Genomic DNA, 24,610 nt, shown 5'->3' with positions numbered 1-24,610 from the left:
ATGGAACAAATGTCTCACAGAAGCCTTGGCTTCAGGTGATTTCAGGTGAATATACATTGCCCTACATTCTTTTTTTTTTAAAAAGGAGACAGAGCAAGCAACAGTGTGTGCCACTAGAAAACATATGGCCCCCAAATTAGCATGCACATCTTATAATATGACATGCTCAGATATTAATAAAAACCCTGGTCTCTCTCTATCAATACAACTGTAAATAAAAAAAAGGAGAGAGAATATGCAGATCATGGCTTCTGGGATTCTTTCCAACCTTTTCATCAGAACTGGCCACAGGAGGTGTCTATATTACAGTAATCTGTTGAATCTCTGATATACAGTGGAAACCACAGGGCTAGTATCATACGCTTTATTATAGATCACATGACCAGAAGAAAGCTGGCCTTGGAATGGAACAATCAGCAACATTTGGAGCACCCTACCAACTGTTCTATCACTGAGGTTCACTGGAATTTTTTATGGAAAGTTTTTCTCCATAATTTTCACAGATCCAGCCCATTACTAAGCTCAGAATGTTGCTTGCAAGCTTCCCCTGTTCTGTTCACTTTGCAGATGTTTATCCGGTGAATCAACAGGATCTGGAGAACCTTTATATCACTTATTTCCAACATTTCAATGGAATTGAAAGAATAAAAATGAAGATCAATTCTGCATAAAACCTTTAATTAAATTATGCAAGATTATGCTGCTGTGTTAACAGTATCTTCCCTCCCTTGTAATATCATTGATCCAAAATGAGAATGTGCTTTGCTTCTCCGGTATTTTTATACAGTAACTGTGTGGCATTTAACAACAAAAATTAAATTAGATCTTTTATGTATCAATGAACTTAATGCAGATCCTAATGTGGTTTTCTTATAAACACATCTTACAGTAACTACAGGATTTAGCATTTAAAATTTCATATTCCGTATGAACAATTTCATGGCAACTTTTAGAAATTATTTTGCATCTTGGAGAAGATCTTAAGAGTGGGGAAAACCCTTAACGGACAAAAAGAGATTCCATGGCCACACACGTTTTTCCCAAATCATAAGTTCTTGCAAGTACAGCATTAAACTAGGCAGGAGAATTAAAACACTGTAACAAATAGAACAATAAGCAGGACAAAGGAACAATTCATAAAGGTTTACTTATCTCTTTGTTCTCCTTGTGCATTACAGTAACATCGTAGCCACTAGATGTCATTCAAACCAGCAAAATAAAATGCCCAATGGTGCTCAAAATTAAAATCTTGCACTGCTGTAGGACTACTCCTTTAGGGGCAAAGTGTCAGTATATTTATACAATTTCAGAGGTTAGGTCAAGATACTTTTATTATAATTCTGACGCCTACCTTCTAAAGATCATTATATTTACACATTACACATTGGCTAGAAGATACAGAAGAGAAAAAATAATAATATACTCAACATATCTAACCCATAATACAGCTCAAGCTGAACAATAACTTAGAATGCATTAAAATGTTGATATGTCTGATATATTAAGGAAGTCAACTCTTGGTTCTTCAAGGTCATTACTCATCCCCTGCCTAGCCAACCGATCTTGGGGTTCCAGCAGAGTTCCTTCTCAAGTACTAACAAAACTTTAGGTACACTAAAAAGGTAAAGGTAAAGGTTCCCCCGCACATGCGTGCTAGTCGTTTCCAACTCTAGGGGCCGGTGCTCATCTCCGTTTCAAAGCCGAAGAGCCAGCGCTTGTCCGAGGACGTCATGTGGCCGGCATGACTAGACGCCAAAGGCGCATGGAACGCTGTTACCTTCCCACCGAAGTAGTTACATTATTAAGCTTATTCCTCCTCTCCTGCCTGTGAAGAGCATCCTATATTGTTTTAAAAAAACTCTGCAGCGCATAGGTACTCCCTGCCACTGCAGTCAGAACTACAAGCATGCAACCTAACAACAAGAGCAACAAGGATGCACGGTTTGGAGAAATTTATATGGTCTGCAGCAATTGACAGCTCTGCTTGGGTCTGCTAATTCTCCATATATAAACTGGAAAAACGCTTTGCATTTTAAGGATATAAGGTAAAGGTAAAGGTTCCCCCGCACATGTGTGCTAGTCGTTTCCGACTCTAGGGACCGGTGCTCATCTCCGTTTCAAAGCCGAAGAGCCAGCGCTTGTCCGAGGACGTCTCCGTGGTCATGTGGCCGGCATGACTAGACGCCAAAGGCGCACGGAACGCTGTTACCTTCCCACCGTAGTGGTCCCTATTTTTCTACTTGCATTTTTACATGCTTTCGAACTGCTAGGTTGGCAGAAGCTGGGACGAGGAACAGGCGCTCACTCTGTTACGCGGCACTCGGGATTCGACCCGCCAAACTGCCGACCTTCCGATCGACAAGCTCAGCGTCCTAACCCACTGAGCCACCGGGTCCCTTTTTAAGGATATACATCCTGGCAAATGTAGGCCTTAATTGCCAATCGGAGACAAATGCATAAAATAAAGTGTCAGAAACTGAGACAATACTCTAATAGCTTTGTTTAAAAGCTTATTAAGAGTGGGAACAAAATGTGTTCCACAAGAGCCAGACCCCAAGCCAGTGGGGGGGCTGGGGAGAAGAAGGTTTTTGTACTGAATCATCCACCTTCCCCTATAAGGGAGAAGAGGTGGGGGGGGAAGCAGCTGGCATTCTGCCTGCTGCTCTAAAAGTAGCTCCTTGTGACTGTGGTCAAGGCAGTCCACGCTCCAAAATTATTTCCGTAAATCACGATCTGGATTTCAGCAACAGCTTTCATCAGCACTAGCACTGGATTCCAATTCCACAACCAAAATATATATAGGAAATTGATTCACTGGACTCTCAAATGTCCAATTGATTTAGAGCCAACCTGATCCCCCTTTTAACCAATTTGATTTGGTCCAGAAAGTTGAGTTGATTCAACAATGTGACTGAAATCGGCTTTGAACAGAATCACCAAACTTGGACATTTTGCATAGCCCTATTTACTCAAAAAAATAAAAAATGAATTTATCTCTTCAATGCATTCTTCCCCCCCATTTTTTTTTGAAATGATATGAAAAGATAGGTGAATTTTACAAATAGTGGCTGAGTATATTGCACTTAACTCCTTGCACTGGTTGGCTAGCTGTTTCCGAGTACAATCCAAGGTGCTGATTTTGATCTTTAAAGGCCTATCTACATTTTTAAAGCCCTGAATAATCTTGACACCTCCTATCTGCAGGCCTGATTATACCTATATGAGCCTACAGAGAGATAAGAGAAGGCCTCATTCACTGGCTTATCATGTATCTTACTAGATAATAAAGTTCTCCCAGCAACAATCCCTTTCCCTTGCAATTTCCTCTCTTTGCTTTAAAGACTAAAGACACATTTTTCTTCCCAATCTGCATTTGGCAATTTAAAAAGGTGATAATAAATGAAACCAGCTTTTTAAATATAATTTCAGAATGATTACTTCTGCGTTAGAATTGCCTGGGCTATCTTGGGAGTCCTGATTTTCCCACAGTAGATTTCAAATCTCCAGATAATTGACTAAACAAAATGAAACTAGTTGGAAGTTTCGTGCAACACTTTTGGAACCAGGCACAGTATTTCTGCAGGCATCGACAACTGACTGCAAAGAATATTCTGTATGCACATTTAAATATGTAGATCTGTTCCCTTTTCACTGAGCTAGCAGTATATAGAACCAGCAACATGCAACAAATTCATTTCAAGGTATCTTTCTGTTCCCACTGTTTTGCATGTATGGTTGCTTGCCTAGTCTTGCTACAAAGAAGCACAGCTTATTCAAACGGTTTACATATTGTCAACATCTCTTCCATTTGCATCAGTCAACTTTCAGTATGTAACTCTTGCAATGTTTACTGAAGGTCACTGACATCAATCCCGTCTTTTGACAGACAGGCACAGCACTGAAAGAGTCCTAAGAACAGGGACTTGGCTGAAGGAATTTGCTTAGCAGAATACATATAATAAGCATGATGATTTTAATCTCTGTTGTGATCTATGGAATAAGGAAATCTACCTCAATTTCTAGATTACAATCAAGAGGAAAAAACAATGTCAAAACAGAAGAACTCTGCTGGAACAACTGAAGTTGTTAAAGAAAGCAAAGGATGTGCTACAGCCAATCAGTTAAAGTACAGCAAACAAAATTTAATTAATTGCCCTTTCTGCTGTTGTTTCCTGTATTGATTATGTCACTATTAATTACTAATTAATAACTTTGATAGATTCATCCTTTATCTCTTTTAAAAGGGGATTAAAATAATTCAGGTTAGTATTAATCAGTAGACATTATCATAGCACATTCCATGACTTAACTATGAAATTTCTTTCAAAATATAAGAGACAAAGGTAGAATATTTCAAATGTGCCACATACAATATATTCGCCCATATACGCCTATACAACAAAGGTAATTACTATATGTATTTCCCAATTACTCATTGCCAACACTAACCCCCATCCATTATTATTAAATTCCTCATGGATTTTAATTATTCTGGATCAATATGGCCCTTGTTAGAGAAATGAACGTAAGAATTAATTTGCTCCATAAGGCAATGTTAATCTTGATCTAATGCAATGAAATTAATCTTATTTATAGTCTCTCTCATTGGCCAAATATTACTTAAAGTCTTCTATAATAACAGGAATCATTTCTCCCGGCAATAGGTTTTATGCTAATTATGTATAGTATATAACACCTTGCATCTTCCTGTACCATTTCTAATCAAGAGCCAAGTGCCAAGATCTAATACTGCAGGAAAATTTCTCTATTCACTTTGATTATTTCAAAATTTATAAACTTTTTAAATTCTGTAAAAAAAATCATAGGGAAAATGACACTACATCATTTTAACAGCTATTTTTCCCATATTTTCCCTCCTTTGTCATTAATTTTGTGATTAAATTACAAATAAAATTAATTTGGTATTCAGATTGCTTTACATATTTATATAACTGCACCATATTCAAGTTGTTTTGTTTATAATTCCATTCTTAGCACTAAGCAATGGACACAGCTTAGAGGTAAGTCAGACACTTTGGCTGCAGAAAATTTTCCTTTGCAGAATCTCCTTTGTTCAATACATGAATCCCAAAATTCTGCTTTCCACAAAAATCATGGCTAGAGTTATACTGATAGATCTAATTTTCTACATCCCCAGGTATTTTGATTACACAGGAAGTTGTATGTTAATTATTTGTAGCAAAATAAGAAATATAACTCTTGTTAATCATTTTCCTGTAACATAGTAACCCTTCTCCTGATATTTACAAAACACTCAAAAATTCCCAGAACCACCTGAAAGAGTGCCCAACTGCAACAAATCCAGTGCCAACAATCTACTATAGTTTCATTACTGGAATGGAAGCACATTCTAATCTAAAACACCAATTAAACTAGGGTTATACTTTTGGATCTAGTGCTAAAAACAAAGCTACAATCCTTATAAAAATGTGCACTAATTAGGAGTTTAACTGAGATTTAATTATACATTTAATAATTTTGGCCCTCCTTGCTCACCATCTGTGGGAGACAGGCAAGCTGCGTGTCTCAGAATGAAGGAAAGGGGACATATGACAGAAGCAAACCAGCGAAGCAGGCGCCATTGTTACTGATCAAAAGAAGAAAGGAGAAATTAAATGTTCTTTTTGTATTTATAGAATGTAAATATATTACTTGACAGTTGTTTAGAACTACTATACTAATAACAGATTTCAGGAGAGCTGCATGCGTGCATGTGATTCTGTGTGTGATGGAAAGAATACCAAAAAAAAAATATGCAAACCCAAATTGTTTTGTGTCTTTACTTTTCTGTGAAAAAAACCCAGTAGCTTGTATTAAACAGTTCTAGTGACTCTTTCACATTGTTTTAACTGGCAATGTAAAAGGCACGGAAGACATATACACAGTATGTGGCGTGGCTTTTGGTCTGGGAGGTTGCTGCTTTAACCAGGGCATTAGGAGTTATATGTTGTGGTGATGGATTTAACCTTCATACACTGCCCAAAGGAAATTCTATAAATAAATGTATGCGCTGTACATTAAGCAACGGCATAATGCCTCGATGTCTTTGTGTGCCTCCTTGATATGGAACACAAGTATATTAGTGATGGACTTTGCATCGTGACTCAAGTTTCTTTATTTGCCCCTTTGCCTCCGCTATGGATGCTTACACTGCTAATATCACCTAATAATATTAAAATTATGTCCATGCCATACCGGGGGAACATAAGGCCAGAGTTGGAATCCAGGTAAGAGGTCTGTGAAATGATTCTGATTCAGAAAGAAAGGGTTACTTGCTGCCTGCTTGGAGGCACACATCACACCTGTTGGCCATTCATTATAGAAGAGACACGTTTCAGGAGATGCCAACTGGTGTAATGTTAGAGTAGAACAGAACAGAATAGAGCTGGAAGGGACCTTGGAGGTCTTCTAGTCCAGCCCTCTGCTCGAGCAGGAGAACCTATACCATCTCAGACAAGTGACTGTCTAGCCTCTTCTTAAAAATCTCCAGTGAAGATGGAAGCTGTTCCTCACTGTCAGGAAGTTTCTCCTTAATTCTAGGTTGCTTCTCTCTTGGGTCAGTTTCCAACCATTGTTTCTTGTCCTTCCCTCTGGTGCTTTGATGAATAACTTGACCCCCTCTGCCTTGTGGCAGCCCCTTGGATACTGGAACACTGCTATCATTTCTCCCCTATTTCTTCTTTTCTTTAGACTAGCCAAACCCCAGGTCCACGTGTGTCCATGTGTGGCCACGTGTGCTTTAAATCACCTTCTCCCATTTGGATCTTGGACCCTCCCAATGGCTCCTAAAAGACAAAACTAAACTGTTCCTGTAGTTAAGTGCTGGCATTTTCACAGGCCTTGACTTGTTCTGCTTGGACAAGTTTCCTTTCCCCACCCACTTCAGTGACATAAATAAAAGCTGCTTAACTCCATTGCAATCTTTGGGAAAGATGAGGGAAATGGTTCGTTAGCATTTATTTGAATTAGATAACCCAATGCCTTCAAGGCATTCTAGACTGTTTGACTAAACCTTACAGAAACCTTCAGCCCTACTAGGGCTGAAGATAAGAACATATGGGTATTTCTAGCTTATTTACTATTATTTACTATTTCATTAGAACAATATTTCTTGTCTTAGGAAGCTGAAACCACTTAATGCATGCAATTGCAATTTGACTTTTAAAGCCTGAACTTTCCCTAAATGGGACACAGAAAGTGTTTTCAAAGTTTCCAAACTGGTACTAAGTTAGAACAACTCTGCGTGTTCAAGATGAAAAGACTTTCACTGAAACAGACTTTAGTGCAGAGAATGGTACTGTAGCATTATCATTTAGATCAGAGGTAGGCAACCTTGGCTCTTTTATGACTCGTGGACTTCAACTCCCAGAATTCCTGAGCCAGCCATGGCTCAACATGGAAACCTCTCCATTTCTCCTCAGCATGGCTGGCTCAGGAATTCTGGGAGTTGAAGTCCACGAGTCATAAAAGAGCCAAGGTTTCCTTATTTCAGCAAGAGCTAAATTTAATGGAACTTTGGGGGAAAGAATGTCTGTTAAAACTGAGTGTCTGTTAAATCTGAATTTACATCACTGCAATAATTTATGTTGTTCATTTGATTACCCAATTAAGGTTTTCATTCATTTTAGTTTGTCTCCTATTTAATTATGTAAATGAGGCAAATGACATCAAAACACTAATCATGTAATTTATTCAAAATAAAACAAATGGAGCCAAATGAAATAAACTGCATCAGTGGTCCAGACCGCTAAGGGAACAAGAAAAACATCTGATCCATCCGAAATAAAAAAAAATTATCTGCTTCATTCAAAATCTGCTGAGTGCCAGTCCAGAAAATTGGGGATTTGTTCTATGACAAATTAAATTGGCATCTGTCTTTGCAACAACCTATATACCTTTATGCCCTAAGTTGTCAACTTGAAGCTTTTTGTCTGTTAATGGAGGGAGATATAAATGTGTGCCTTTACTAAAAGAACAAACTGAGGAAATACATTTTTCGGGGAGATTAGGGTTAGGGTAAAATTAAATTCCTCTGTAAGTATAGCAAATATTTATGCCCACTATTTTCTTTGTTGATTAGCATTCTAGCACGTGCCACATAACTCTCTCTGCATGTAGAGTTTGCTTTGCCTGCTTTCATTTTTTTTTTTTGTACTGCAGCCATGGAAAAAAAATTATCCATTGAAGATGCATTAATTCCTAAACATAGAAAATGAACATCACATGAATAATGAATTAGAAAATTTTGCTACATGTCAGCAGCTTTGTAGGAGGAAGCAATATTTATGAAGTCCCTTAGGACAATAAGAAGTTAAAAATGGAAAAGACGCACACACTAACATTAACGCCGTTAGAAAGTTTGAGAATTCGTAGTAGTAACATACCAATGGAGAGGGAGAAATATATTAATTTAATTTAATTTAATTTAATTTAATTTATTGAGATTTCTATACCGCCCTTCTCCCTAAGGGACTCAGGGCGGTTCACAGGGCATATATAAATAACAATACAAAAATTAAAAAACAATTAAATCAATGCCCAAGATAAAACAAGAATGATAAAACAAGCCTATAAAAACCCATATACCCCCATCAGGCCAGACCCGCTAGTTCAAATAAATGGGTCTTCAACCCGCGACGGAAGGATCGGAGGTCTGATGCCGTCCGGAGCTCAACCGGCAGTTGGTTCCATAATGCCGGAGCACCCACAGAGAAGGCCCTCCCCCTGGGGGCCACCAGTCGACATTCCTTGACCGGAGGCACCCTGAGGAGGCCCTCTCTGTGGGCACGCGCAGGGCGGAGGGGAGTCGACGCCGGCAGCAGGTGGTCCTCGAGGTATCGCGGACCCATGCCATGTAGGGACTTAAAGATCATAACCAAAACCTTGAACCTTACCCGGAAGACAACTGGTAACCAATGCAGCTCACGGAGCAAAGGTGTAACATGGGAGTACCGGGAAACTCCCAAGACAACTCTCGCGGCCGCATTCTGTACCAGTTGGAGCCTCCGAGTAGTCTTCAAGGCACATTTAGAAACAAACTACAGATGTTGTGTAATCAATATAGCTTAAAATACATTCACCCACACTAAATGAGGCTCCAGAAGAGACAATCTATTACAGAAGAGTGGGGATAAGGCAACATATGGTTTTACTCAGTGCTTTTGGGGGAAAATCCGTTACAATAGTTCCCCTTCGCACTTGTTGCAGCTACTTACTGTCAGTTCTGTCTCTGCAGAAGCCAGAGAACTGGGCCTTCTTATACACAGGAGGACAATATGGTCACCATGTTTTGCAGAAAGAAAAACATGAAGGTAAATTGAAGGTAACAACTGTAAGAGTAGCAAGGAGGAAGGGGGCAAGCAAGGGAAAGAATGGAGGAGGGGGCTTCAATCTTCCTTCGCCTGCAATTTCAAATGCACTAAAATGGCCAAGTGATAAAATTTGGTCGTTTCTTCTTTCCAACAATCTTGGTGAGGCTGAGAATGCTGGAATGAGGTTGGGTATAATGAAGGGGAGAGAAAGATGTCCATTCCTGATCTACAGGACACAGGCACACACAGATCACTGGATGATAGCCTGGAACAGGAGAAAAAGGGGCCATCAAGCCCGCACAACTAACCCTTCTAAGTTAGAAAGCTATGCCATCCGTCATCATCATCATAATGCTGAAGTCGGCAATTCCCGACGGGTGGAGTAAATGAGATGATATGAAAAAATCAATGCTAACATAATTCCTTCATCCCATAATTATTTTTGCAATCCCTATGAAAACATTTCCAAGCGTTGAGCAGCATTCAGATCATCAGGGAAAATTGAAACATTAAATTTGTTCTTCCAGTGCTACAAAGAATGAATCTGCAGCACTATGAGGTCCAGAAACTTTGCCTTATTTTACCAGTGTGTTATAACTTGCCAATGAATCAAAGCCTTTTCACAGCGGATATTTCCACTCCACATGCATCCAATTAGGCTTAAAAAAAAGTTCAGCAAAAAGTTGTTTGACCTAAAATTATAATGTAATTGCTTCCAAACTGACCCAAAGTTTTTAGTAATAATAGCTACTGAACTCAGAAACTTTGCCTTCATCTTTCCCAAGAATGATTGTGCTCATGTGGGAAAGGAGGGTTTTTTTGCCATTAATTCTCTCTATCCAGACAAATGTGGGCAATTGCTATCAACAGATTCTAAAGAAACATGCAGTACTCAGATCCCCCCAAAACCACATCAACAATAAATGGAGAAGCAGTTTCTTACTGATTTTCCAGATAACAAAAGAAAGATGGGTAAATCATAACATAGACAGAATAGACCTATAAAAGATCTATTAAGATCTTTTCCTGCTGTCCTTGTAGAATACCCATAGTCTTTTAAAAGCTCCTATAAGGGACGCGGTGGCTCAGTGGGTTAGGACGCTGAGCTTGTCGATCAGAAGGTCGGCAGTTTGGCGGGTCGAATCCCGAGTGCCGCGTAACAGAGTGAGCGCCTGTTACTCGTCCCAGCTTCTGCCAACCTAGCAGGTTTGAAAGAATGTAAAAATGCAAGTAGAAAAATAGGGACCACTACGGTGGGAAGGTAACAGCGTTCCATGCGCCTTTGGCGTCTAGTCATGCTGGCCACATGACCACGGAGATGTCCTCGGACAAGCGCTGGCTTTTCGGCTTTGAAACGGAGATGAGCACCAAACAACTAGCACACATGTGCGGGGGAACCTTTACCTTTTTATAAGAGCTAAGGGTTATTTGAGGAATTTACTCTTCCCAATTATGTCAACTTGTCCCATAAGGCAGAGGTCCCCAACCTTTTGGGCACCAGGGACCGGTACCATGGAGAGAGGTTTTTCCACGGACTGGAGAGCGCTTGGGTTTGTGTACTGCCTGCATCCCACGGATTGGCCTTTGCTTGTTTGTGCAGACCGGTTGCTGGCATGCCACAGCCCGGTATTGATCCACGGATCGGGGGTTGAGGACCCCTGCCATAAGGTCTAGCAAGAAGGGCATGCTCCAGGTTTTGATTTTAGGCAGAGCCATCTGGTGGGGTTCAGGAATACAGCCTCTTCTGTAGTTGCATCCACTCTTTGGAGCATCATTTTCCCCAGAGATTAGACTGGGCTGTGCTGAGTTGTGTTGCATTTTTTACCTCAGCTATGTGTTTCCTTATTGTTTTATGTTTTCAATTATTGTTAGCCTCTCAGAGTCAGGGAGGGAGGGAGGGAGGGAGGGAGGGAGGGGGGGAGGGGGGGAGGGAGGGAGGGAGGGAGGGAAGGAAGGAAGGAAGGAAGGAAGGAAGGAAGGAAGGAAGGAAGGAAGGATGGAAGGAAGGAAGGAAGGAAGGAAGGAAGGAAGGAAAGTTGCTCCTCCAAGTTAAACTCTTACAACTGGGGGGGGAAATTGCTGTGTATGTTTTGCATGCATGTTTTGTTGACAAGTAAAATATTTTGATATATTAAAATTAAAACTGTCAGAGTTGCTTATAAGAAATAGTTATAAATTAGGGAGGCATTAAAGAGGTAGCAATAGTACATGATAACCTTGTTGCCTGCTGTTGGTGCTTCCTTAATTGAATGCCTATTTTTTTTCTAGGGCTATATGGCTACTATGCAACTTCAGGGGAAAGTGCAGCTTTTAAGCAGCCACCAATAGATACAATGAATGAATTTATATTTAAGTTATAATACTTCTAGTAATTCATTTATTAGCATTTTAGGTAAACATAGGTAAAGGTAAAAGGTAAAGGTTCCCCCGCACACGCGTGCTAGTCGTTTCTGACTCTAGGGACCGGTGCTCATCTCCATTTCAAAGCCGAAGAGCCGGCGCTTGTCCGAGGACGTCTCCGTGGTCATGTGGCCATGACTAGATGCCAAAGGCGCACAGAACGCTGTTACCTTCCCATCGTAGTGGTCCCTATTTTTCTACTTGCATTTTTACGTGCTTTCGAACTGCCAGGTTGGCAGAAGCTGGGACGAGTAACAGGCGCTCACTCTGCTACGCGGCACTCGGGATTCGTCCCGCCAAACTGCCGACCTTCTGATTGACAAGCTCAGCGTTCCTAACCCACTGAGCCTAAATATGAATAGGATTGTCCAAATAGGGTGCTTGTCTTCCTAAATATCAATTTATAATTAAAACAATTCACAAACAATATATAAACATTAGAGCCATTCCATTCAAAGCCATTTAGGAGCACTGCGTGCCAACAATCAATCTCTATTCAAATGATCATTAAAAGACTTTAATAAAGTTAAATTTTCTGAAGTCAAAGCCACTGTAAAAAAAGGCTCTCATAATAACCAATCAATCCAAAATTATGGGTTTCTTTTTTTACACAGCAGTATTTGCCAGAGAAACCTTCTGCCCTTTTCATAAAGACAAAGCAAAAGCAGAAATCCTCATTTCCTAATTATTTCCTAGTTATTTTACAATTACTTCCTTTCAGGAAACTTATGCAGTCTGACTAGCTCCAACACTAATAATTTTCTTCAGAACTAAGCTATCCAAATATCCTAGGAACCTCTAGAGCAGAAACAATGATAAATATGGGTTCTGTGTTGAATAGCACAGCTTTTATTTTGGGAAAATAACTTTATTGGGAATCCTATGAATCTCATCCTAAACAAATCCAGATCTCCACAAATACAAATAATGATTTGATAACTCTACTGAAAACTATAACTGCAAGTGACTAGGAAGCACAGAGAGATTTCCCAAGCAGGAATGTACAAGCAAATGATCCCATTTATTAGTAAAAGTATTTGCTTGTGTTTGAGCGTAGTAGACGTGCTAAATTCAGCTTCTACCCAATCAATGCTCAGGGGGCATATGTAGATTGTGGCAGTTATCGTAGCCAATGAGGTTTATCCAAGACGCGATTATTGCTAATTGAAAACTTGAGAATGTGGTGACTTGGTAATGGCAAAAAGACAGGAAAAACAAGAAAGTTCCACTTGCCTTTCGAGAGAACCATGACCTGGACGATTGAGAATCTCCATAAACAAAAAGGCAGAATTTTTCATTTCTCTTTTGCACCTTTTTGCCGCTCAGAGGGGAAATGAAGCTCCAGCTCTTTCACTGTTACATTTCTGGGGGAACAAGGGAACCGCAGCATAAGGTAGACGGAGAGAGGATAAGAGAGAACTGAGCTAACTTAAGTGAATGCAAGATTCCAGGGTTAGGTGGATGACCCTGTCTCTAAGGCAGTGGCCCCCAATCTTTTGGGAACCAGGGACCGGTTCCGTGGAGAGATGTTTTTCCATGGACTGGAGGGGGCCCAGTTTCGTGTGCTGCTTGCATCCTGTGGATGGGGCTTTGTTTGCGCGGCGCAGTTTCTGGCATGCTGTGGACCGCTGCCTGTCCACAAACCAGGGGTTGAGGACCTCTGCTCTAAGGGTCGTAAAGGATCATTCTTGGAAATGTTGAAATCTTCTGGACAACTGCTGAAGCTTCAGAAGACTAGACAAGAACAAATGTCATCCCATCTTCAAAAGGAGAACTTGGGAAAATTATCAGCTTCTTTGCTGTTCTACAAAATCTTAAGTGTGGTGCTGTATTTCTTGACTGCCGTTTCCTTTAGTCAAAAGGCAGAACCTGTCCATTACTTCGGTGTCTTTACAGGTAGTCCTCAACTCACATCAGCTCGTTTAGTGAACATTTGAAGTTAGAACAGCACTGAAAAAGTAACTTATGACTGTTTTTCACACTTGCGACCACTGCGGCATCCCCATGGTTCACGTGATCAAAATTCAGATGCTTGGCAACTGACTCAGATTTGTGATCACAGGGTCATGTGATCACCTTCTGCAACGTTCTAACAAGCAAAGTCAACGGGGAAGCCAGATTTATTGAACGATCATGTTACTAACTTAATAACCGCAGTGATTCACTTAACAACTGTGGCAAGAAAGGTCGTAAAATGGGGCAAAATTCACTTCACAAATGTCTCACTTAGCCACAGAAATTTTGGGTTCAACTGAGGCCATAAGTTGAGGGCTGCTTGTATTGTGACTTCTAAGGCTGACTGCTATCCTTGTTGCTATTAGTTTGCTGTTCTTTATATTTAACTTTAGTTCCATTTTTCTCCCCACTATGATCCCTGGTTATATATTAGCTGGAGCAAGAAGGAAAGAGGTGGATATAAATATCACTGTAAAACATTTATAAATGGTGACCTAGAAACCAGAAATTATTACCATCCCTATTTTGACAAATGTACTTCAGCAGTATATTTTATGTAAAGGATTAATTGAAATAAGCTGACTTTCTAAAAATTGCACAAGTTAATTAGATTTGTATTGCACTCTTTGAACATGTTCATCATATGTTATGATGGAAGTTTCTTGTCACAGCAGTTTTTTTTTCTTTTAAGGCAACTTCCTAGGCTATTATTATTATCATCACCATAATCAGATATGGAAAATGAAGATTACTGATTAATTAAATACTGACACGACAAGGATCCTCGAGTTATAGCTTGGTTGAATAACCAGCTTTTCCTTATGTTTATCATTCTTTGCTTTTTGTTAAGTCTCTACAATTGTTTCTAACAATTTTATTTCTTATTTCTTAAACAGTTTTATCCCACCCTTTCTCTAAGATATTTCGAGCAGCATATAATCTCCACTCTTTTTCCCCTCTTACTGACATACATGAAGCAGAAATACAGTGACTACAATCCCACATCAACTTCATGAGGGAAGAATTTAAATCCAAATCTGCATGTTTTAATCACAATTTTTAGTCATTGTCATGCACTGGTCTGTAGAATACTATGTTCCCTCTGCAAACTACAGTGGCAAACCACTATAGCTTTAAATCCCAATTGTCTTATTAACACAGGATGCTATTTACAATAAAATAGCTGCACATTTCCATTTAGTTTTGCACACAATCACTGTTTTCTGTCTCCTGCTGTGGCTACAGATCCTTAAATACTGTTCAACAAGAAGGCAAAAGTACCCAAGCATTACTTGGTGGATTTTCCATTTTATATATGTGGGTACGCACACATTAGGATTGCAATTCTGTTTTCACTTCTTGGAAATTAAGACTTGCTGAACCCAGAATCCTAATTTTAAAGTCTTCTTATAAAAGAATAAGCAAGAATTCATAGAAATAATAGAAAAAAATCTACAAACAAAAAGAAGACTATTTAGACAAGGTAACATTTTACAAATATTTCATTTAATATTGTTTTTTTTTAAAAAAGGGACTGTTTTTAAGGAATACTTTTTCTAAACTGGGAGAACACTGACTGTTTTGTTTGAGCCTGCCAAAAGCCATACACCAAAATCAGACTTTCTCCCCCCTAAAGTACACAATCTTAGTTCACATCACACAAGCTTCCTTGTTCCTACTTAAGTGCTCTCTTCTGTGAAGCAAGGCTTTATATGCCTGTGGTGGAATAAGCCCACTAGTTTATTTCTCTTTCAAAATGTATGCAGTTAATTAAAGTGTAAAGTAATACCTGTTTTGAAAGTTTGGCACAGAGGAGTGACATGTTCTTTTAAACTGAGAATGTGTCAAAAAGAGGTCAATTTGTGCTCAGGAGTCGTGTAAACGTTTCGTTTTGGAATCCCTGCACATTTTTAAAAGGCATGGGGAATTAGTTTGGTTATTATAAGTTCATCAATTTGTTGCAATGACTGGATTTTTCCTTTCCATTTATTTTTTTTCCCTTTAAGAGAATGAACTCTATTTCCTACTCACACAATCTGAGAAAGATTTAAACAATAAAACAATTCATTTTAAAAAAAACAAATCCAGGGTACAAATAGAAGTTATACAGCCTCAACTGAGATTCCCATGAGTCATTTAGGAAAGAGTAACTTTTGGGAGCTTCCCAATGACACTCACCACATGTCATTTTGCTGAGACTACAGCACTACTGCATATTTTGCCTACTCGAACCTAAGAAACGTGTAACCCAGGGTGAACAATCTGTGGCCTTCACCCCTTAAGGAATCCTTGGTCTAATCTTTTATGGCCCTCAATTAATTTCAAGAGCCCTTTGAAAAAAATCAATTCACCTTGAGTAGGAGCAATCTGTCAAGGAAGGATGGACAAAAGTATCAGAAAGAGAGAGAGGAATATTGTCACTTTATTGTCTTATTTACTGCTGGTTGAACTCCCTATTCATTACTGACATGCAGTTCTTACAGATTATTTCCAAATAAATATGAACCTCAACAGAAAAAAAAGATTTTCCACTGTATATACATTTTCCTACAGATGATCATTATCTTACAGTCATAAGGTCGTGTTCAGCAAAAGCAATACTTTAGGTTAATAATCACTTTCGTTTCCTAAAGTATGCTAAGCAGAAACATCTTTGCAAACTCCCTTTAAAACATTTCAATGTATTATGAAAAGTGTGCATCAAAGAAACATTTTTATTTCTTTTTCTAGATTATCTCCCCCCAAAAAAGACATATTTCTAACAACTGTTACGACGTGCATATTATCAATACATTAAACACATTTCCAACTGCATTACATGACTACACAATGGATTCCAGTGATGATAAATGTATTCATTATTTTTTGTGTCAATGAAGAAATTTTCCCTCATAAGTGCAAGTTTGCTTAAACATTTGTTGATCAATATTCTGGGGAAGGACTATAAAGCAGCAATAGAACTTGTGCTTCATATATACACAAGCACGTTAAATAAAAAGATTTCCATTATTTTTACATTCAGCCTAAGAGTTTTTTCAAATGATTATTTTAAATCACTACAAGATGTTTCCAAATTATGCTTACAAAGTGCGTTATTTACACAAGGTATAGACTGAAAAACTATATTCCACAATGAATCAAATATTTTCCAAAGTATACTTTGCCTTCTTACATCCTTATAAGTGAATTATAAAAATTCCGTAAGCAAACTCTGGCCAAGAAACTAAATCCACTAAAGAAATTCAGATGAAACATCTAGTCTACAATTTCAAAATTGAATATAGGGTAGAAATTTACAGAATCACTACATTTGATATAAAATCACAGATCAAGCATAATTTTCCAAAGGGAAAAGTGGCTGAAATACAACCATACCAACAGGAACCACAATTGTCTATGTTATCTGCTGAATTTCCTCACAGACAAGCAGCAAAGCTTAGTGCAGCTTTTGGCAATTTGTATTTAAATGGCAGAATAGAACTTAGTCTTCCATATTCTATCAACATACTATAGCTGGATTCACACATTGTAAATACACCAACACTGTCTGGATTAAAAGAAAACTTTTGAAGACTCAATCAGAAGTACAATGTCTGGGATGATATAGCATGCTACTTCCTGTTTAGGGCTTCAAATACACCTGGGATATTTTGCCCATTGCATCAATGCTTTTTTTAAAAGAAATCTATTTTATATTTACCTAACTTGCCATTGCTAGTGACTTTATCACTCCTCTGAGTTAATAAAAAAGAGTAATCATGCAAATTGTTCTTTGGGCTTTAAAGGGCCTGACCAAGTTCCTGCATATTGGCTAAGTCAGGGAAAGTTCTCTAGGAAATCACAGCCAAAGCACGTTAACAAAGAAGATGCAACAGCTAGAAAGATAGTAAGGCATAATAAGTAAAAATGAAGAACTATTAAAGAGATAAATGTTATTTTAATTAGGACTTTGAAGTCTCATGATGAGATGCATCATACTGCAATTCAATTAAATCTCATTGTGTGTTTTCGAATAATCCACAAGCTACCTTCTGACTTGATTAGTTTACTAAAAATACAATGTAAACATATACACATGCTCACTCAAAAATACACAGAATGCTAGATAGATTTTCATTAGCTTGCAAGCCATATTATGAGTGTTACTAATGTTATTTTATGCAAAGTACAGCTTGGAAACATTTAATAATAATAAATATCTCAATCTCCATCTCTAAGCAGTGCAGTATACAATAAAGTATCACCTAGAAGCAGAAAGATACAAGTGCATTGGAGCTAAGCTGCCACTAATTCAAAACTGACATGTAAAAAATAGCCAATCAATATATTTTTAATTTCCTCTTCATAGCTCTATGCAAGCATCTACTCTGATATGCCAACAGTTTTTACTTAACTTATTTTTTGTGGTAAATAAATATCAAACTGTTCAATACCCGTAATGCTGATTATTGTAGAAGGTTATGATATTATTTACTCATGCATTTCAGAGGCAAGGACAAAAAGTAGTTGAGTTTCACTGTAGAAATAAATTTAAGATTAAATTGTGGAAGAAACAGCCACTTCAGGGATACAGCCATTCATCTACAATGTATGGTTTTTCTTTTATGCAAGAATAAATACTGATAACCTTTTCAGAAAATCCTGTGCCAAGTGTTCTAGAGACTCTGGCCAATGCCAATCAAATTAGTATGGTTATTGAATGGATAATCAATGTTTAAGCAGTAGTACAGATGAAAAGGTTTAGGTGGCACATGACTTTTAATCAATAAGTATAAACTTCTTGCTCTCATAATTTCTGCAATTATGCACTCTTATGCATGCATAAAATTACCTTCAGATTTAATAAGATGCTGCTTTAATGCATAACTTTTCATACCATTACCTTGTTAAATCAAGAAATTACTATGTGAAAATATAAAGCTAGTCATCTGGACAACAGGTTCTACCACAGCCAAAATGCTGTCTGTATTTTTTAACCTTTTCTCAGTGGGGATCAATGGGTGGAGAGACACAGGTGTCATCAAAATGATGCAAAGTCATAATACAAAATGATTGAAATATGTAATTCATGATTAGCTGGTTTATCATTGAGCAGATGGTTGGAAACCAGCCCAACAACAAACTAGCTAAGTGCCAATCTGACACCAAGGAATAATGAAGAATTCTCACATTTTCCCCAAAGAAAGCATTATTTGAAACAAGGTCACTGACCCCAAATCTTCAAATCTGAATCTGAATTATGTTATCTGAAACAATGTAATTTGAATTATGTTAAATAGAGCCCTGAGCTGGACAGACTAGTTCTTCAAACTAATGTTGTTGTTGTTGTTGTTAGTTACGAAGTCGTGTCCTGTCCATCGCGACCCCATGGACAAACTAATATAGCATTTACAAATTCCGGGAGAAATACACTGCCCTTCTTAATCAAGCTATGTTAACTTTCCATATACCTGTGCTATAAAAATAAGCATTGTTTTGCTAGTGGATACATACAAACCCAAGTTTTGCAATAGATTATGAAGAAACAGAAAAACCTGGAGCTTCCCCCCCCCTTTTTTCATAAAGTTCTCTGCCACTCATCACAACAATAGCCCCAAGATAATTTGCTCTCCTTTCCATGTAGGAATGGATCACACTACTCACGCCAACTTCTGTTCCTTTATTTACTTCTACATAGTTTCATCCTGCATTGGGACTCAGTACTGTGAAACTGTTTTTTAGAAGCAGAAGTGTTTTAGTTGTTCACTTCAGCTCTGCTGCAAAATAACATTTATCTCAGTCCCTATCTGGCTTATTTCATCTGTGATGACAACAATCACAGCAATAGTGGGGTATAGATATTATTTCACATATTCTCCCGCCCCCCCCCCCAAACACACACCTTCCTTTATTTTATTGAGACCACTACAATTTAGTGGAAGGAGGGGAGAAGCCAGGATTCCATAATCCTACAGCATAATGTGCCCATCTTGCTCTTTGATGATAGCAGCAATTCAAACACGAACATTGTAAGAATCGTCAACCTTGTTGAAAAACACAGCATTCCAATAATGTATAGCGGTAGGCGATTTTTGTTTTTTTTATACTATTTTATACTATTTTTATACTATTTCAAAATCTCACACATTTTGTCCTATGAGAGTTGCCTTGTGAGATGCTACTACAGAATCATGGTTGTCTGTTTTGAGTGACTCACTGGCAATTTTCAAGGGGAACAATTTAGAGATGAAGCCATTGTACCCCACTCTGTTAGTTGCTACTATTCATTACCTCTGTCCTAGATAATTTTTGCATAAGATCATTGGGACAGTTGCACATACCCACCACTTTCTCCATCTTCTGGCCATTTTCAAGGACAGAATTTGTTTATTATCTATTTATCTTTATACCAATCAGTCATGTTGAAAGCCTACTGCAGTCCAAGGACTTTTGACAGCTTCCATTATATGAAAAAATTAAAAGACCCACAGTACATAAAACATAAAAAATAAACCATAAAATCATAAACCAATAAATTCTGTCAACCATTACAAAAACAAAGGCAAAACATAAATATGTGAATAAAAGATGACACAAGTCATGAACTCAGCTGGAAAAGCTCTCCAACATCCTTCTAAAAATCATCAGGGAGAAGGCTGGTCTGATCTCCCTTGGGAAAAGTCCTCGACTTACCACCATTCATTTAGCAACTGATTGAAGCTACAATGGCTCAACCAGTCTTCGCGCTTATGACCATTGAAGCGTTTGTGTCACTGTAAGTTGGGGGTGGGGGCACGAAGGGAGACTCAGTCAATCTCAGTGTATACATGATTGTACTTTGACAATAAAGGTTCATTCATCCTCATTCCTATATGATGAAAATTCGGGCACTTGGTAACCGGCATGGTCTCAAGGCCATGTGATCGCCATTTGGACTTTTCCCCCAACCTCCTTTCGACAGCAAAGTCAACATGGGAATCTGGATTTGCTTGATGGTTTTGTGATTCATTGAATGATTGGAATGATTTGGCAAAAAAGTCATAAAAACAAGCACGACTCATTTAACAACCACCTTACTTAGCAATGGAAATTCTGATCCTGACTATGGTTGTAAGTCAAGGACTACCTGAATTCCCAAATGCTGGTGGTGTCACTGAAAAGTAGTACTTCCTGAATTCAGCTCCTTTCACCTCCTTGAAGTGCAGGATCAGAAGGAGCTTCTCCTTAGATCAGGGGTCCCCAACCTCCGATCCATGAACCGGTACCAGGCCGCGGCATGCCAGCAACCGGTCCGCACAAACAAGCAGAGCCCCATCCGTGGGATGCAGGCAGCACACAAAACCACACACTCTTCAGTCCGTGGAAAAACCTTTCTCCACGGAACCGGTCCCTGGTGCCCAAAAGGTTGGGGACCTCTGCCTTAGATGCTCTGGTGCATTGGGTCAATCCAGATTGGTGGAGACTGTGCTTGAGCCACTAGTTCTAAATCTACCTTGAGAACATACCACCAGAAGCCCTTCACAGAATATCAGAGATGGAAACTTTCAATCAGCAATTACAATAGAAGAAAGTTGTTTTCAGCAGCAGCCTCCTAATAGTAATTCCTTTCCTCAAAAAACTACCTGGGATTTTGTTTATTACCTCTTTAGCACCTTTTATCTTTCTAAGTCTTTTAAACTGCAGCGATTTTAATGCCATTTGTGGATTGTGCTTTTTATCCCCCTGCTCTTTATTTTAATCACCTGATGTTGTTTTTTTCCTTTATAGTATCACTTCTTGCAGTGATTGTTAGTTTTATGTTGTCAGCCACACAAAGAAATTTTGTTGCAGAATAGCACATAATCAAAAGTAAATTTAAAAAAATGAAACATTTCAAGTACTAAGTCACTCTACAAAGATGTAAACATTCAAAGAACACACCCAAACATTTATGAATGACTTTTCAAACTGCAGTATCAGTAGCCACAACTACTGCCATGTCAGGACTTTTGCATGTCAGTCATCTAAACTCACCTCAAGACTGAAAATACACAAGGACGCTAAGCTCAAATATGTACCTGAAAACTGTTAGTAAAGATTATAAGGCGTAAACTAAAATAGTTTTAATAGTGCTATTTATTACCAGTCAGAATTTCAGCCTTCTCCAACATGTTTGCCCTCTAAATATTTTGGATTACAACTGGCATCATCCTCAGGCAGCATGTTTAAAGTGGTAATAAAACCAACTGGAAGGTATGAAATAGCTGAAATAAGAGCCATTTGCAGTTTACATGCCTTTTCTCAGCATTATTCTGATTTCAATTCGAGGTAGCGTCCCAGCTAAATGGTAAAGAAATGTACTCCAATTAACATTCTGTTTGTGTGTACACATTTACTACCAAAAAAATATACACTGCCAACTCGTTTTTTTCCAGTTTCTGCCATGTACCATAACCACAGGATATGCTAGGTATAGGTACTGAAAAGCTGAGATCACTAGAGATATAATAAATACACTGAAAAACAAAATCCATATAGTAAGTACCTTGACGTGTAATGTCAAAAAGACAAGCATAACCATCTGAGGCTGTTTTAGACATTTCTGACAGGACTGAATCCGTTTTCATTTGTTTTAATATCTGGTCTCCTTAACTGTACAATAAGAACCCAGCCTCTTATAGTGCAGCATAAAGGTATGCACATTTTTAATTAAAAGCATTTCAAATCTGAAATGTTGCAGGTTCAAAACACGTTGCACCTCCCTAATGTGGGGCTGCAACTTACACATTCCTCTGGCAGTTAATTAACTTTACTTTCCGTAACACAAAAAGCCATTTACGTGGGCAGCTCCCTAATTGCTAACACAAGCTTCCCATCCTGCCCAGGTTTTTAGAAGTAAACAAGCCTGGGATCACACTACACACCCACAAGATTGAAGGCTAGCTCTTGCACGCCACACTGCACCTGACATAACTTAAGGACAATGTGTGCGCCGGCATCACACACCAGCTCCTTTTCAGGAGTAAAAAATACGCTGACTGCTGAAAGCCAAGCAGGTGAAGGAGGGGGGTGGGATTTCCCCCTAAAGAAATACCACCAGGTTCCCCCTACCATTTGTCTCCCATCTCAAAAGAGCGCCACTCATCCAAGGCAACGGGGAGTGGAGAGAGGAGGGGTATGCGCTGATGAATGACCAACCAAAGACGCACTTCTGCAGGGGCTCTCCCTCCTGCCTACTTACTCTACAGCCGCTGTAGTAGTAGTAGTAGTCATAGTAGCCGTAGTAATAGTAATAGTAGTAAATGGCACCAGCAACCGTCTATTACCGGGAGGCGCAGTGGCCTCTGCTGGCACACCAAATCCTTGTGAAACACCTCCGGATGGGACTCTTACAAGTGGAGGCAACCTGTGCGGGGTTTTTTTTTCCCCCTGGGGGAGGAAAAGTGGGCAGAAGAAGGAGTGAATGCAGAAAGAGAAAAAGAGACGGGGGGGGGGTTTGCAGGGGAGGGAAGCACCTCTTTCCATCCTTTGATGTCCGTTTTTCTGTCTGGAGGGGGGGAGAAAGGGACACCCTTCCCCTCCCCCTTCGCAGGCAGCATCAGCACCACGGCCGGGATCGCCAAGTCTCTCAGGCGGCTGACAAAAGACCCCCCCCTCCACAGACCAGCAAAAAAACCCCACCACACACACACACACACACAGAGAGACACAAACACCCCCGCACGAGGAGGGCCGGGGTCCCCTGCCTGGGGGAGGCCGAGGCAGAAGGAGAAAGAGAAAGAAAGGAGGAGAAGAGGGGGGGGAGAAAGGAGCGACCCCCGCCTGCTCCTCCAGCCGAGGCCGGCGCCTGCGGGGGGGGGGACCCTGCGCGGCATCCCCGCTGCCAGGCAGGGCAGCCCCGCCGAGAGTGTCGGAGGGGGGGATTCCGCGCGGGGGGGCGGGGTGAAGGAGAGAGACCCTCCTCCCCCTCCCCGGGCGCCCCCCAAAGCCCCCTCCCCCCCCCGAAGCCCCCTCCCCCCGGCCGGGCACTCACCTGCGGGCTGCTGCTGAGGCGGCGCGGCGGCGGCGGCGCTCCGGGCGGCCGAGTCGGGGCGCTGCCCGCCGAGCAGCGCGACCCAGAGCGAGGCGAGTAGCAGCAGCCGCCGCCAGGCGCCCCGCGCCGCCATGGCTCGCTCCCCCTCACGCCGGCGGCCGGGCACGCAGAGGGGGCGCGGCGGCGGCGGCGGCCAGGGCAGCCGAGCGGGCTCAGCGTCTCCTGCGCTCCGCGCCGAGGAAGGCGGGCGAGAAGGCGGGCAGGGAAGGAAGGAAGGAGGGACGGGGCTCACTCCATGGCGGGCCGGTCCCGCCGCCGAGCCCCTTTTTTCGCCTCAGAGAGTCGCGCCGACAGCAGCGGGCAGGAGGAGCAACAGCCCGGCGCGCTCCCGGCTCCGCCGTGCGTCCGTGCGTGCGTGCGTGAGGCGCGCGCTCCCGCACCCCTCTCTCTCTCTCTCTCTCTCTCTCCTTTTCTCCTCACGCTCCTTCGCCCGTTGGCCCGCCGCGCAGGCGCACACGCCTTTCCATTGATTTCTCCCCCCCCCTCTCTCTCTCTCTCTCTCTCTCTCTCTGTAGCGCGCGCGTGTGTCTGTGTCTGTCAGGGAGGGAGCGCGCGCTGAGCTGACAGAATTCCAAAGGAAGGGGGAGGGGGCCGAGGAAGCCCCGAGGAGGCGTGTCCACCTGCGCACGCGCGCCGGCTCGCCCCGGGCCGCGGCAGGCGATGCTCGACCTCCTCTCTCTCTCTCTCTCTCTCTCTCTCTCTCTCTCTCTCTCTCCCCACCCCCCGCGGAGTTCGTCTCTCACGGACATTCCCGAACTCCGCCCCGACGAGTGACGGAGGGCAGCGGGAAGGAAAACCCGGCGAGAGGGAGAATTCCAAAGAGGAGGAGGAGGAGGAGGAGAAACCGAGCCACGGGCTGCCCTGAAAGAGA

At 40.7% G+C, this 24,610-nt stretch overlaps 1 protein-coding gene across 1 annotated transcript in view; it reads right to left on the bottom strand.

The window, feature by feature from the left end:
- Nucleotides 1-24,132, bottom strand: part of NEO1 (neogenin 1) — a 58,966-nt gene extending 34,834 nt beyond the window's left edge. Inside the window, exon 1 of the mRNA XM_083371682.1 lies at nt 23,680-24,132. Coding sequence (XP_083227808.1) covers nt 23,680-23,812 — 133 coding nt within the window. The 5' untranslated portion in view covers nt 23,813-24,132. The remainder of the gene's footprint in view (nt 1-23,679) is intronic.
- Nucleotides 24,133-24,610: the final 478 nt, after the last annotated feature.

This window comes from Vipera ursinii (assembly GCF_947247035.1).
Source record: "Vipera ursinii genome assembly, chromosome: 11".
Lineage (NCBI taxonomy): Eukaryota > Metazoa > Chordata > Lepidosauria > Squamata > Viperidae > Vipera > Vipera ursinii.
The sequence above is the reverse complement of the archived record's forward strand: the minus strand, read 5'-3'. Positions and strand labels throughout refer to the sequence as shown.